This window comes from Salvelinus sp. IW2-2015, unplaced genomic scaffold, assembly GCF_002910315.2.
Source record: "Salvelinus sp. IW2-2015 unplaced genomic scaffold, ASM291031v2 Un_scaffold2015, whole genome shotgun sequence".
In the NCBI taxonomy this organism is placed as follows: Eukaryota; Metazoa; Chordata; class Actinopteri; order Salmoniformes; family Salmonidae; genus Salvelinus; species Salvelinus sp. IW2-2015.
The window spans coordinates 71,882-86,434 of record NW_019943364.1 but is presented as its reverse complement, the minus strand read 5'-3'; the positions used below and the strand labels follow the sequence as shown (position 1 = coordinate 86,434).

The window sequence follows — 14,553 nt, the reverse complement described above, 5'->3', positions numbered from 1 at the left end:
CCGATCTGGCAGACTCACTTAACACAAATGCATATTTTGTAAATTATGTCTGAGTGTTGGAGTATGCCCCTGGCTATCCATACATTTTTAAAAACAAAATGGTGCCATCTGCTTTGCTTAAAAGAAGGAATTTGAAATGATTTATACTTCTACTTTTACCTTTGATACTTAATTATATTTTAGCAATTACATTTACTTTTGATACTTAAGTATATTTAGAACCAAATACTTTTAGACTTTTACTCAAGTAGTATTTTACTGGGTGACTCACTTTTACTTGAGTAACTTTCTATTATTAAGGTATCTATACTTTTACTCAAGTACGCCAATTGGGTACTTTTTCCACCACTGCGCACACACGCACACGCGCGCACACACACACACGCACACACACACAGACAGACAGAGAGAGCGAGAGAAAGATATATACTTTTTATGGCGCCCTCTCACCTCATAACCCTTGCAAATAAGAACAGCGCAACAGTCAACTGTCATTAGTGCGCTTATCCCATGCCGCTGGTGGAAGTGTTCGCTGTTCGTGTTCAGGTGAGCGCGTACAGTTAGTTTTACAGTCCCTATTCCGCTACTTTCATGAGCCACGGAGAGGAGAAGGAGGACCTGGGACACAGTTGACCCATCGTGGTATACCTTCCCGCAATCCGGGGAAGAGCACGGACGGAGGGGAGGCTGGACAGGGAGAGGACGAGGCATCAGAGGACGATAACACGGAGAGCGGACACAGTCGACGCCAACGCGACATGGAGATGACAACCCGCAATTTGCACCTCAACTCCAAAGTTGACAATTGCGATGGAGTGATCAACAGAAACGGCGGTGACATGACTGAGATATCTGTACCGCTGTCCCACTCTGGGAAGCGTATGCCTCAAATCGAGGGGGGCAATCTTTATAGATTGCGAGATAGAAAGGTTTTATTGGAGGACAAAAAACGGCTGTGCGCTTGGGCTCTGGGCACCGCGCTGCTTGGGACACTGCTCATGATACTGCACGCGGAGCTGTGCCCGTTTATTTACCAACCAGTAAGTCATTTTGGTCACGTCACATTCCGTAAAATTCACTTTCAACAAGACTGTTAAAATATAATCATGCTAACTAATTTATCAAGGAAAGGATAACAAATCCCTGGCTATTGAAGTTGTTTGCTGTTGGTTTTCAGTTTCAGTGAAATATGGTGGACCTACATTATAGTCTTGCAACACTCAAGTTGAAATAGAGGAACTGAAAGAGCTGTTTCTATTTAAAAATGATAAGATCAAGACAGTGAACTTAAAGTACAATGCTTCCCTCAGAAAGATAACATTCAAAGTGAGTCAAAGACAGGTGTCATACATTTGCCACTTTGCACAGGCCAGGCTATTATGGATATTTAGCATATTCATCATTTCTCAGCTCACATATTTTGATTAATCAAGAGACAAGTTATCATGTGCCAAAAAAGTGATTTAGTCTAAGACACCTGTTGACCTGTCATAGCCACATGCCAGAGAGAGAGAGGAAAGTCAGTGGTACATTGTATTTGGAAAGCTCACAATATATGATTCCCTTAGAACAGCAAATACCATCATGATTAGCAAATTACTGTTGATTAGGCTAGTGGTGAGAACACCAAGGTTGTCCTTGTAATACGTAAAATAAATTAGATTGATTCTCTACCTAACCGTTAACTACACCTGTTTGACACCACAAGGATGGCTTGTTGGTTTGCTGCGCTAGAGACCTCTTTAGGACCTGACCAATGATAAAATGACCAGCAACGCAGGCCTCAACAGCAGCATGTAATACAACTGAAACCTGCAGGAATCAACTGACCTACTGCTGGCCAGGCCACCACAGAAATTCATTGAATAGTAGCAACTATCTCAGGGAACCAGATATCCTGTGTATACCCCTAGTACTCTGACTAGGCTGCTCAAGAAAGAGAGTCTATCTGAGAATAGGTCACAAACATACTGACCACTATTTGTGTTTTTTTTTTATGAGCGAATGTCACCCCCCTTGTGTGGAGAATGAATATCAACCTCTGCATGGATAATTAACATGTTAAAGGGATACTTTGGGATTTTGGCAATGAGGCCTGTTATCTACTTCCCCACAGTCAGATGAACTTTTGGATGCCATTTTTATGTCTCTGTGTCTAGTATGAAGGAAGTTGGATGTAGGTTCATGAGCCAATGCTAACTAGCATTAGCGCAATGACTGGAAGTCTATGGGTAACTGCTAGCATGCTCTGGGGAAGTATAAATGGTCTCATTGCCAAAATCTTGAAGTGATTTGACATGAAGTGGTCAGTCAGACGGACAGAAAACAGGTGTTGTTGATACAACATAAAGATCATGAATGCTATTATCAACCTACATGTGCCCTGTAGCTCTACCACAAAGTCCTTGAATTAATCTATGTACGGAAATACTATATCCAGTCCATTCATAGGAAGAGAACGGAACGGCATGTCTAATTGTTGTCGTAACCATTTCCTTGATTAACAGACCCATTAAACAAACATGACTTGCATCACAGAACAATAGCATAACCCATACCTGGGATTTAAACCCGGTGACCTTCTGATTATGAGCCCATTTCCAGAACCACTGCTTGGTACTGCCGTCTCTTCACATTAACATACAGATTAGGGTGGATAACAACACCAGTCCACACAATCAAGCAGTTTTTAACTCCGTCCCACTGAAGTTCTAGAATATACGTGCCAGTTCCATAAGTAGAAAAGGGGCTCTCAGCAACTCACCCATTATGCAACCAAATGTCAGACCACCTTAACACTATAAGGTTGGTGATTCCTACCCTGGGGTAACCAGCCTGACCACTCCACTCGCCATTTTTTCAATTCACTTTCACTTATCAAGTGAAGTGAAAACAATAGAGTTAAACAATCGTTCAGGCTGGTTATACCTGCCTGGCCGTTCAGTGAAAGGAAATCCAATCTGAGGTCCCTATACTTAGAGGTAGTTACAGCTAGATGAGCAAGCTATAGTCCCTGTCCAGCTGACCTAAATCCTCCATGTAATGATCCCAAGGCAAGTGATGTGAAAACTGCTGAGTGCAGCAGGCAGGCTGTTTAAATCATGCTGATTTCAGGGAAAGGAGATCCAATCTGTTTGTTTGATTAATATGATTGACATGATTGATCAAATATTGATTTCCAACTAGGCTGACACGCAATGTAAGCCTGGGCCTGGAGGAAGTTGATGTTGCAAGTTGATGTTGCAAACAGCTCCATATGCTGATGAATCTGGCAATTACCCAGGCAGGCATTTCCATGCATTTCCCCTATACATTATCTTGATTTTGAAAACCAATTGAGTTTGCCAAACTATTATTTTTGTAAATGCATGGCTACATGATGAGTGAGATAACTGGATGCTCAGATGCCTGGTATACCCTCTCTGCATGACAGTGTATTTAAGGATACTTTTCCTTGGAAACCAGGTTATGCAGGATGAGGAAAATGTGCTATTTGTGGTACTTTTTCCACATTTGTTTCCTTTCACAGCTAGTGTTTCTCAGGTTGCCCACGGTCATTTTAGATCTTTCCACATCATTTGTGTTTCATTAGAGACTGTTTGAATAATGCAAGAGTTTCACCTCTCCTGGAGAAGGGGGGCTGGGCTGAGGCTGGGCTGATTGTCAAGGTCTTTGGGTCAGCATGCCAGACTGATAAGGCAGAAAGGGATCTTGGAGTGTGACCATCTAGTTAGTTACATCCGCTAATCTGCACTGTGTTTTCCAGAGTTATATGGCGTCAGGTTTGACTGTGTGCCAAGAGGATGCGTTTCTAAAGTAAAGCAAATACAACATCATCATGTTATGACTGTAAAAACAAAACAAACAATGATTATTGATGTTATTAGCTACGCCTAACAGCTGTTTGGGTGTGCCATTGTCACGGAACACAGCACACCGAGGACATTGTCGCAAATTAACTAGACCTTATCAAAAGTGATCAACAGCGGGGTTTTCTTTCTTTTAATAATGAATTCAGAATTATGATGAATGTTTCTGGCTTTACTCACATCATCTACTCACAGTGTCTGCCTAAAGGTTGTTGGGATGGATTCTGGCCTGCATTGGTCTTGGGTGGCCTTCCTGTCTGTCCAAGGCCTGGATAAACAACCCGTGTTACAGTTACWACAAATTAGGTCGTTTCAAAAAGGCTTGAAATTACTCTGTTTCCAAAGGGAAAATATTACAAAACAAATTTAGACACTCGAAGTAAGCAACGTGCTGTGGTCTCCATGTGATAGAGGTCTAATAATGTAGTCCAATTAGGCTTGGGATAAAATTAGACATGATGCAGATGCTACAAGTGAAATTGTGGAAAACAATCAACGTTGCCAACGTACGTCACACCATACCAACTTTCTGCGTTGAAGTTTCCCCAACGTTGTCTGAAAATTGCAATTATATCTTTTAGACTGTAAACTCCAACCACCCATCATTAAATGAACTCCCCGTTAAAACTTTCATCGAGGTTACATCAGTTGCCTGCGTGCACGTCATCGCAATAAACAGCACACCTTTTATCACTTAGCCCATTGTCGAGACGATCGTTTCAAGTACAGTGAAGTCAAGTGATAGTTACTCACAGAGTCAATTATGAAGACACTCATAGCCTACTTATCAGATGTGTTAACATATCATTGCATAATTCGGGGGAAGTAGTATGCCCGCGCTGATGCCCGCGCTGATGGTCTGCTAATACAGGACCTGTAAAGGCCCAGTGCACTACTTTTGTGAAAATATTTAAACTAAATCTATTTGAGTGTTTACCAGAATTTGTAACTTAAGTCTGATAATTATCTGTACAAAACAGTTAATCTGATAATATTGTACTTGTGGAATATAAAAATACTTGTTTGATATATGTTTTCCAGTTTCTTGAAATACTCTGCAAATGCAACGTATTTCTATGTGTAAATTAAAACGGCCTTTTCATTCGTTTTACATTTCAGTAGACGATCTTAACCAGAGCAGTTTACAGTAGTGAGTGCATACATTTTCGTACTGGTCACCTGTGGGAATTGAACTCACAACCCTAGCGTTACAGGCGCTATGTTCTACCAACAAAGCACCATCATCACATCACATCATCATAAACCACTTGATGTCTGGATTTACTAAATTARTGTATTGCACATTGTTTTTCTTCATGGTGATGGAAATGTTTGATGACAGGTTATTGTTCTTTCTGGATTCTATTAGAATGACAATCACAGAGAAAAAGACAGGGCAACAACTCTTACAATTACAACTATTGAATCCAACAAGATACTGTTCTTAATTATACAACTACCTTTTTTCCCCCAAAGTGGAGATACTGAAAAGAAAATGTATGCCCATTGCTACAGATGTCAATATCGGTCCGCTAATACTAGTAAAGGCCCAGTGCACTACTTTTGTGAAAATATATGTTTTTACGTTTTCAAATGTTATTTCTATTTGTATTAATATATTCTTTTTCCCCCAGATTTTTCAGGGGGTGCTGCAACACCCTCAGCACCCCCACTTCCAGCGGCTATGCTCATAGCTACAGAAGCCAAATCCTGTTCCTTTTTCTTTCATCTAACTAAATGTACCATGATCTTCAGGTTTTGATAAAGTTGATAAACTGATTTAGGCCTCTTGGATAGCATGTCACCTCTCACCTGGTTAGTAACTGGCTTACAGAGCCAGCCCTAGCCTTTTTGGGGCCCTAAGTGACATTTCGCTGTAGGACAGAGAAAATATTTAGCAATTTTATAACTAATTTCATGCAATCCTACTCATTTTGCCATGGGGCGGCGAGAAGATTTAGCCATTTTATAACAGATTTCATGCAATTCTACTCATTTTGCTATAGGGAGGAGAGAAATGTTTGCAGTTTTTTGCACTGACTTATGCCATGTTAATATGATATCTGAGTGAGAGCGAATAACAAAATCAATGGGAGCCCCCTGGAGATCAGGGCCCCTGGGTAATTCAACCATGATTACACGATTARTAGTTTATATAGCTGGCTAGACCAATATGCAAAATGTTATGCTGACGTGCTAATTGAGTGAGTCTCAGTGAATGACATAACAAGAGAAAAACTACTTATGCACAACCAAATTTTGAAATTGCACCTTGTGTATTCTACTATTCTAGCTCTCAACAGTAAGTTGAGACCCTGACTAAGTTTCTAAAATAACCACTAAACAAAAAAATTATACTGTTTTTGGGTCGGGGGCACCCTAGCAAGCGCGTTCGCTAGCAGGCGCGTTCGCTTATGTCGCTTAGTGGCTAGGGCCGGCTCTGCTAGTTTATAAAGATCGTTTTAATGCATCAGCTAAGAGCTTTGTAGGCCTACACTAATTTTATTTGGTTGCACGACCTGGTGGTTCACTTGAAGTCAATACTTCATATCATGCCAGGTCAATAGGCCGACTTTATCACATGCCGCCCAAGTGTGTGCGTGTGTTCATGAGGGTGCATGTGTATCTCACACATTATAAAGTTGTCACCAAATCAGTGTGCGTGTCCAGCGGAGGCTGAAGGTCAGAGCATTCCACTAACACTAACACACTGCTACTGGAAAACGCTAAATGGAAAATAATCAAAAACAGAAGCACTGTTGGAATAACTTTAAACCTCCCTTTAATGTCTTTATCTTGTCTGTCCTCCTCTTCCTCCCCAGGGCTCCCGCTACGCCTTTATCATCAACTGCTCCATCAGCATGTCCACTGGGTGTCTTCTGATTCTCATCGTAGCCTTCCATTATAAGGACATCAGGGTGAGTGTGTGTTCTCTCTGACCTCTGACCCCATTACTGACTGTGCAGCCCTGGAGGGAACTGTGTTAGTTACTCTTTGGACGGAGAAGTTGAAGAAAGGGCTTACATTAAATCACGTACTGTTAAAGGTGCTTCTCTCCTTTATGAATGCTACTTGCACGGCCGGCCCGCTCATTAGGCAGGACTAATCCTGCCTAATGATTGACGAGGGCGGCATTTTCTGAGCTAAACTGACCAAGACGCACCTCCAACAACAACACATAAAACCTCACATAATTCTGCCTAAAAACAATTACAATTTCTCTCAACCAGTGGCATATGGGCTTTTTAGGTGAGGGATGATGCTTCCCTTTAATAAGCAGTGCTCACTTTGTCAAAGGCAGGGATGCGAAATATCTTGCTTGTCTATTCCCAGCGTGCCTCTCCAGGGTGCTGTTGGAGAGACACATAGCTGCAGCGCTCCACCAACATTTTGTCAAAAATCTAACATAAATCATGTAGCAGATATAGGTTATGGGAAAAAGAGTATGTGACCTTTTCTGTAGCCTACAGGCTAGAGATAAAATGTATGATAATGTAACGAGACAGACACATTTTACGTCATGCAGGTTTTTCCAATCAAATAGCCTAACCTAAATGGCGCTCAATCAAATAAAAAATGTGCTGTCATGTTAACAAACAACATATCCTAAAAACAGGACTGGTSAAAGTAAAATGGACAATATGGAATGGACAATCACAACTGTTGTCCAGGAGTTTCACCCCATTGTCACGATCAGTGGTTTCAAGTTTGTATCGGTAATGTTTTTGACAAGCTGATCATAGAGAAAAGCTGATCATAGAAAAATAAAATATTTCTGCATTTCCTGCTGTGTAAACACATTGCAAATCGGCTCGAGCTAACTCCTGATGAAGTTGGGTAGCTGATATTCAGAGCTTAAATAGCCAAATTGATCAGCCTTTTGGACGTCTTTTTTTGGTGCAGTTCCGGACCGGCCTTGATTTCCACATCCACGGACATTGGTTTTGGTAAATTCCTTTTTTCAACTTTCATTCAGAACCAAAAATGAACCTGATTTCAACATCCTGGAAAATMTGTATTTTAAACATATGGAAAAGACCTTTTCACCTTGCATTCAGAACCTAAATTAAACCTAACTTCAACATCTGGAAAATATGTCTTTTAAACATAATTTTGCTTACTGGGACTATTCTAGTTTTGTGGGGGGCTGCATTTTTTGGTCTCGCCTATGGTGGCAGGGCGGCAAGGTGTTTTTTGTTTTGATACTTCTTGTTTGATCTGGAAGTGAATTGCTCAAATTGTGTGGCGGTCCTACCAAAATTCAGCCGTTGGTTTGTTCATCGATCGGTGACAAAAAACTGATGCAACTTGATGATATCTTGAGTACACACACATACTGTCAGCAGGACTTCTTAGTAAATAACCATGCGGTGGCTTACACACACTCACATGCACGTTCCCCCTGAGGAAACTCGAATCCACGGAGATTTGTACAGTTCTCTGTGGTCGTCTTATTTTCATCCTTGCTCTGTAATACCTTGTCAATGCACAAGGTGCCAGGACTTTGGTGATGATACTGAAATTCAATATGTTAAGACAGTCATTCCATGTCCTTACTGCTCAGTATAGAAGTCAACAAGGTGCTATATGATAAACAGATTTAGTGCAAGTGTGAAGACTGTGCAGAAGTAGATATATTTTATGTACTACTCAGTGCAGTATCTGATTACGTTTTTAGACAAAAGGGTAGGCAGCCAGAAGGTTTTTCAGGGCACACTGCCCGGTCTTTAAACGCCTGTTAGGTTGACATCCGTGTGTAGGCCTATCTGAGAGGAGGGGGTGCTCTGCGCAAGTGTTGTGGGGAGATAAGGGAGGTGAGGTTTCAAGCATTGGTGGAGGTTATCGTTTTTGGGCTGTGCATTGGGCCTCCATATTTAGGCTGAAAACCAAACATGCCGGGCAGCGCAACCTAGCGTTAACCTTTCTCATTCTCAAAAAAACACAGAAACAAGAAGGACATTATCAGAGAAATTATGCATAGAAAGAAAAAAATAGAGAGAGGAAAATGGACATACCCCTCTTAATCATCACGTGAGCAGCGTTCAGGACGGTGTGCAGGCGCCTGGGGATCAGGCGCTAGTGAGTATCTAAACACACGTTCCCAGAGGTATGTGCTGTCAATATCATCACCTGTCTCTACATGATCTCCAACCCTAAGCCTCTTACCAGCTCCCATTCCCATTGGGTTCCGATGGCCCTGCTTGTACAGTGACAGGCCCAGCTTCTGGCTTGGATAAATTCCAGTATGAGTAGCACTTACTCCCTCCCCTTTCAGTCACATATAAAGAGCCCTCTTCATTGGTAGCAGATCATTTGCATTACCGAAGGACCTCTTTTCATTCTGCTGTGTGCGATATACTTTTAATGAGGCGGCTCACATGTGCTTAGTGTTTACACACAGGAATTTTTTTAATCTTCAATACGTTCACAAGGCAATTGTATTTGCCTACTGGTATATACTGTATAACAACAATGTACAAATAAGAACAAGACTTTCTAATTGTAAAAATGTAGGGTTAAGATTGGTTGGTAATGGACTGTATTTGTCACGACTTCCGCCGAAGTCGGCTCCTCTCCCTGTTCGGGCGGCGGTCGGCGTCACCGGCTTTCTAGCCATCGCCGCTCCATTTTTCATTTATCCATTCGTTTTGTCTTGTTCCCTGCACACCTGGTTTTCATTCCCCAATCACACTACATGTATTTATTCCTKTGTTCCCCCTCATGTCTTTGTGTGTGATTGTTTCGTGTTACGTGTCKTTTCTAACSCGCTATTTCTGGTGTGCATTTTCCGTGATATATATTATTCACGAGGTATGTTTATTTGTTCGTACAGTATTATTCTGTCTGTTTGCGCATTTTTGCACTTTGGCATATTGGATGGAGGTTTCGACGCAGTGGCGTCCTTCTGTTGGTTTCTCCTGCCTAAATAAAGTGTGCGCCTGTTCACAACTCTCTGCTCTCCTGCACCTGACTCCACTCCCAGTACGCACACCATTGACAGTATTTTTACGTTGGCTTGCTGGTGGTTTGGGTGTGGGCTACCCAGGTGGTGTGTCTATGAGAACACATGAGATGGAGGTACAGTTGAATTTCTATAAACGTTTCCAAAGATAAAAGACAAGGAAAAGAACTTGTACCAACAAAGAACTGAAATGAACTGCAATGTTTGTCAGAATGCCACACGGATTAGCCACAGATTAATAAAATGTCCAAACACTTCTGCCCAAATAAGCGAAGAGTATGGTGGACCAACGCGTCAAACTTGGCCTTCGTTAGCCAATAAAAAGAAACTCCCGGTGTATAGGCAATGGCTTAATCGTCTTAATCTACCAACCAATAATCTCCCACAACAACTTCCCCCTAACCCTCCCTTATACACTAGCACATCACAAGCACAGAGCCATGCCTTGCAGTCGTGTGATTCGCTAAAATTAAATGATGGCAAATACTTTACTCAGTTGGTCACTCCTATAGAATTCTTTGGTCACACCCACTGAGGCCAACTTTGAGTGGTTGATATACCAAGCTTATATGCGCTTTGCGCAATAGATTGGATAATGAGAAAGTAAGTCAAGGGGAATGGCTCTCTGGCCACTGGTGGAGGTGTTGACTCGATGGCCACAGGTGGAGGTGTTGACTCGATGGCCACAGGTGGAGGTGTTGACTCGATGGCCACAGGTGGAGGTGTTGACTCGATGGCCACAGGTGGAGGTGTGACTCGATAGGCCACAGGTGAGTGGTTGACTCGATTGGCCACAGGTGGAGGTGTTGACTCGAGTGGCCACAGGTGGAGTGTTGACTCAGATGGCCACTGTGGTGTTGACTCGATGGCCACTGGTGGTGTTGACTCGATGGCACTGGTGAGATGTTGATTTGAATGGCCACAGGTGGTGTTGACTCGATGGCCACTGGTGGTGTTGTTGACTCAATGGCATTAGTGGGTGTTGACTCGATGGCCACTGGTGGTGTTTGACTCGATGGCCACTGGTGTGTGATGGCTGGTGTTGACTCGTGTTGACGATGGCCACTGGTGGTGTTGTTGACTCAATGGCCATTAGTGGTGTTGACTCGATGGCCACTGGTGGTGTTGACTCGATGGCCACTGGTGGTGTTGTTGACTCAATGGCCATTAGTGGTGTTGGACTCGATGGCCACGTGGTGTTTGACTCGATGGCCACTGGTGGTGTTGACTCGATGGCCACTGGTGGTGTTGTTGACTCAATGGCCATTAGTGGTGTTGACTCGATGGCCACTGGTGGTGTTGACTCGATGGCACACGGTGGGTTGTGACTCAATGGCATAGTGTGTTGACTCGATGGCCACTGGTGTTGTTGACTCAATGGCCATTAGTGGTGTTGACTCGATGGCCATTAGTGGAGGTGTTGATTCCATGGCCACTGGTGGAGGTGTTGATTTGATGGCCACTGGTGGAGGTGTTTGCTTGATTGCCACTGGTGGATTTGTTGGCTTATGGCCACTGGTGGAGGTGTTGGCCATTGTCCACAGGAACTGGAATGGGCCACCAGCCACAGTGTGAGGTCAGCTTGCCTCTGTAGGTACTGGCCCACTGGCCACTGGAGGTACTGGGTCTTCTGTGTTAGGGGGCACAGGGTAATCTTACACGGGAGCCTGGCTGGCCCCTGGGACTGGAGCTAGGGTGACTCCATTGACTACTGCAGACCTGACAAGCTTGCCATTAGTAAGCTAGATATGGGACTGGACAAGGTACTGCAATGGAGATGGGAGTTGTAGTCTGAAAGGGTACTGCAGTGGAGATGGCGTTATAGTCTGAAAGGGTACTACAGTGGAGATGGAGTTGTAGTCTGAAAGGGTAATGCAGTTGAGTAGAGCACAAGGAACTGGAGTTTAGGCTTGAGCTCATATGAATAGGTAATTGTAGAGCTTTGGACCAATCCATTTCTGAAATGAGGCTTGGAGTGGGACTGGGATGGATGGTTCCTTCGTTTCCATCCACCTGATTTGATGTGTAATCTCCCTCATTCTCTATCTGAAGATGAGCCCTCAGTCAGATGGGAATCTGTACTCCATTGTTGTCCTTTCCACCATGATAGCCCGATCAGGCTCGAAGGATGTAAAAACTGGTTAGGGTTGGTTGGTCAAGGACTGTATTTTGAGGTTGGCTTGCTCTGCCCTGGAGGTTAGTCTATAAGAACACAGGATATGGAGGTTCAGTTGAATTTCTATAAACACAGGTGAAAGGTAAGGAAATTAACTTACACCAGCAAGCTTCAGGTGAGCCAAATTTTAAGGGAAGGTGTGGCAATATCAAGGGAAGGTGTGGCAATATCTAGGGAAGGGTGTGGCAATATCACTGTTGGGGAAGGGTGTGGGCAATCATTCAAGGGAAGAGTGTGGGAAAATAAGGAAGCAATATCAAGGTAGGGTGCGTGGCAATATCAAGGAAGGGTGTGGCAATATCAAGGAAGGGTGTTGCAATATCAAAGGGAAGGTGTGGCAATATCAAGGGAGAGGTGTGGCAATTATTAAGGGAAGGGTGTGGCAATATTCAAGCGAATGTGGTGGGGCAATATAAGGAAGGTGTGCATATATCAGGGAAGGGTGTGGCAATATCAAGGAAAGAGTGTGACATATCAAGGGAAGGGTGTGGCAATATCAAGGGAAGGTCTGTGGAATATCAAGGGACAGGGTGTCGGCAATATCAAGGGAAGGGTGTGGCAATATCAAGGGAAGGGTGTGACAATATCAAAGGAAGGCGTGTGGACAATATCACAGGGAACGGTTTGGGGGCAAAATCAAGGGAACTGGGTGTTTTTTTAGGTCGTGGGCAATATCAAGGCAAGGGTGTGACAATATCAAGGGAACGGTGTGGCAAAATCAAGGGAACGGTGTGGCAAAATCAAGGGAACGGTGTGGCAATATCAAGGGAAGAGTGTGGCAATATCAAGGGAAGGGTGTGACAATATCAAGGGAACGGTGTGGCAAAATCAAGGGGAAGAATGTGACTGAAGTTCCCCCTCTGCTGCAGGAACTGGGTGGCGATTGGGTAATGGGAAAGTCAGTCAAGGGCAACAAGACTACGAACTGAGTGTTGTAAAATGCTTACGGCAGTTTCAAATATCAAGAGTTACGAAGAAACCTCAAAACAACAGGAATTGAAGGTTTTGGCCAGCGCGGGATTTGGTTTTCATTTTCTTTAGTAATATAATAAAGTGATTTCTTGGAGTTGTGTCATGTCAGACTAGGATCAGACAGGATTATATTTAGAATCTAAGAGACTTGTGAGTCAGAGAGGGCTTGTGTCGCTTACAACCCCCACAATCTTGACTTTCACTGGCTCCGTATCTGCTTGGGTGGGTCTTTGTTTGCCTTGGCATCATGTTTCTGTCGTTGCTGTTCTTCTAATTCCCACCTTTAGTTAATCATCATTTCCTTAATGCTTCAAATCAAATGAACAATTCTCCGTTGACATCCTTCTTTTCCTACCTCTCTCTCTCTCTCTCTCCCACTCAATCCCTTTCCCTCTTGCAATTTCTCACTCTCTTTCTCTCTTTCTCTTTGTATTTATCTTTCACTCTCTTTCCCCCTCTCTCTCCCTCTAACTTTCCTCCTCCCTCTGGCTCTTTCGTTCGCCCTCATCCCTTTCTCTCTCCGCTGTCGACCCTGTCCCGACCCCTCTCTTTTTCTCCAGCTCTTTATCATTGACCACAACCAGGTGGACTGGCGCATCGCCYTGACAAGCCGCAGGGTGCTGGGCATCTCCCTSGAGCTGCTGGTCTGTGCCATRCATCCCGTGGGCACCTACTGGGAGGTGGSRYTCCCTGCYCCCATCGCCAGGGAGGGGGTAGAGGTCAACTCCTCCAACTCGGCGCCGCTGTGTGTGTCCTCCCGCCACGGGGAGGRYCTGTTGGACACAGAGCTGCTACTGTCGGCGRTGATGTTCCTCAGGCTGTACCTGGTCCACAGGACGATRCTACTGCACAGCAAGGTGCTSCTCAGTGCCTCCTATAGGAGTATCGGCTCGCTCAACAACATCAACTTCACGTTCCGCTTCGTGCTCAAGGTGCTGATGAACAAGTACCCGGCGCGCACGCTGATGGTGTTCATCTTCTTGTTCTGGCTCATCGCCTCCTGGATGCTCACGCTGTGTGAGAGGTAGGGTGGAGGGGCGCGCACACACTCATCTCACACGATCGCTCACACACACCACAGCACACACACAACACACACCACACACACACACACCACACACACCACACACACACACCACACACACACACCACACACCACCACACACAACACACCACCACACACACACACACACACACACCACACACACACACACACACAACACACCACACACACACCACACACACCACACACACACACACACATGCACTTGCATGGACTCCACACAATCTTCTGTTTGAGATACACAGGCACAGACACACAGTGAGATATGAAAACAGTTTGCCTAAAAATAAAATATACACATTACTACTGCCAGCACAGAAACACGCAACATACACCACAACCCCTACACAGTTTATTACAAACAGACTGGCAATCAATCTCACTCTACTTCAAATATTGATGGTCAAATGAGTTCCCCATTCAGAAAAGATGTCTAATAACAATTCAAAGTTGATGTTTTCTGTTGAGTTACTCCGACAAATTACTCTTCATGCGAGCCAACACATAGCCT

The 14,553-nt window shown here is 43.9% G+C and overlaps 1 protein-coding gene across 1 annotated transcript; it reads left to right on the top strand.

Moving 5' to 3' along the window:
- Nucleotides 1–439: 439 nt before the first annotated feature.
- On the top strand, nt 440–14,007 carry LOC111958617 (small conductance calcium-activated potassium channel protein 1-like). The gene is made up of 3 exons (XM_024140123.2): nt 440–1,040; nt 6,692–6,787; nt 13,540–14,007. The coding sequence occupies exons 1-3, from the start codon at nt 759–761 to the stop codon at nt 14,005–14,007; spliced, it is 846 nt and encodes a 281-aa protein (XP_023995891.1). The 5' UTR covers nt 440–758.
- The last annotated feature ends 546 nt before the right edge of the window (nt 14,008–14,553 follow it).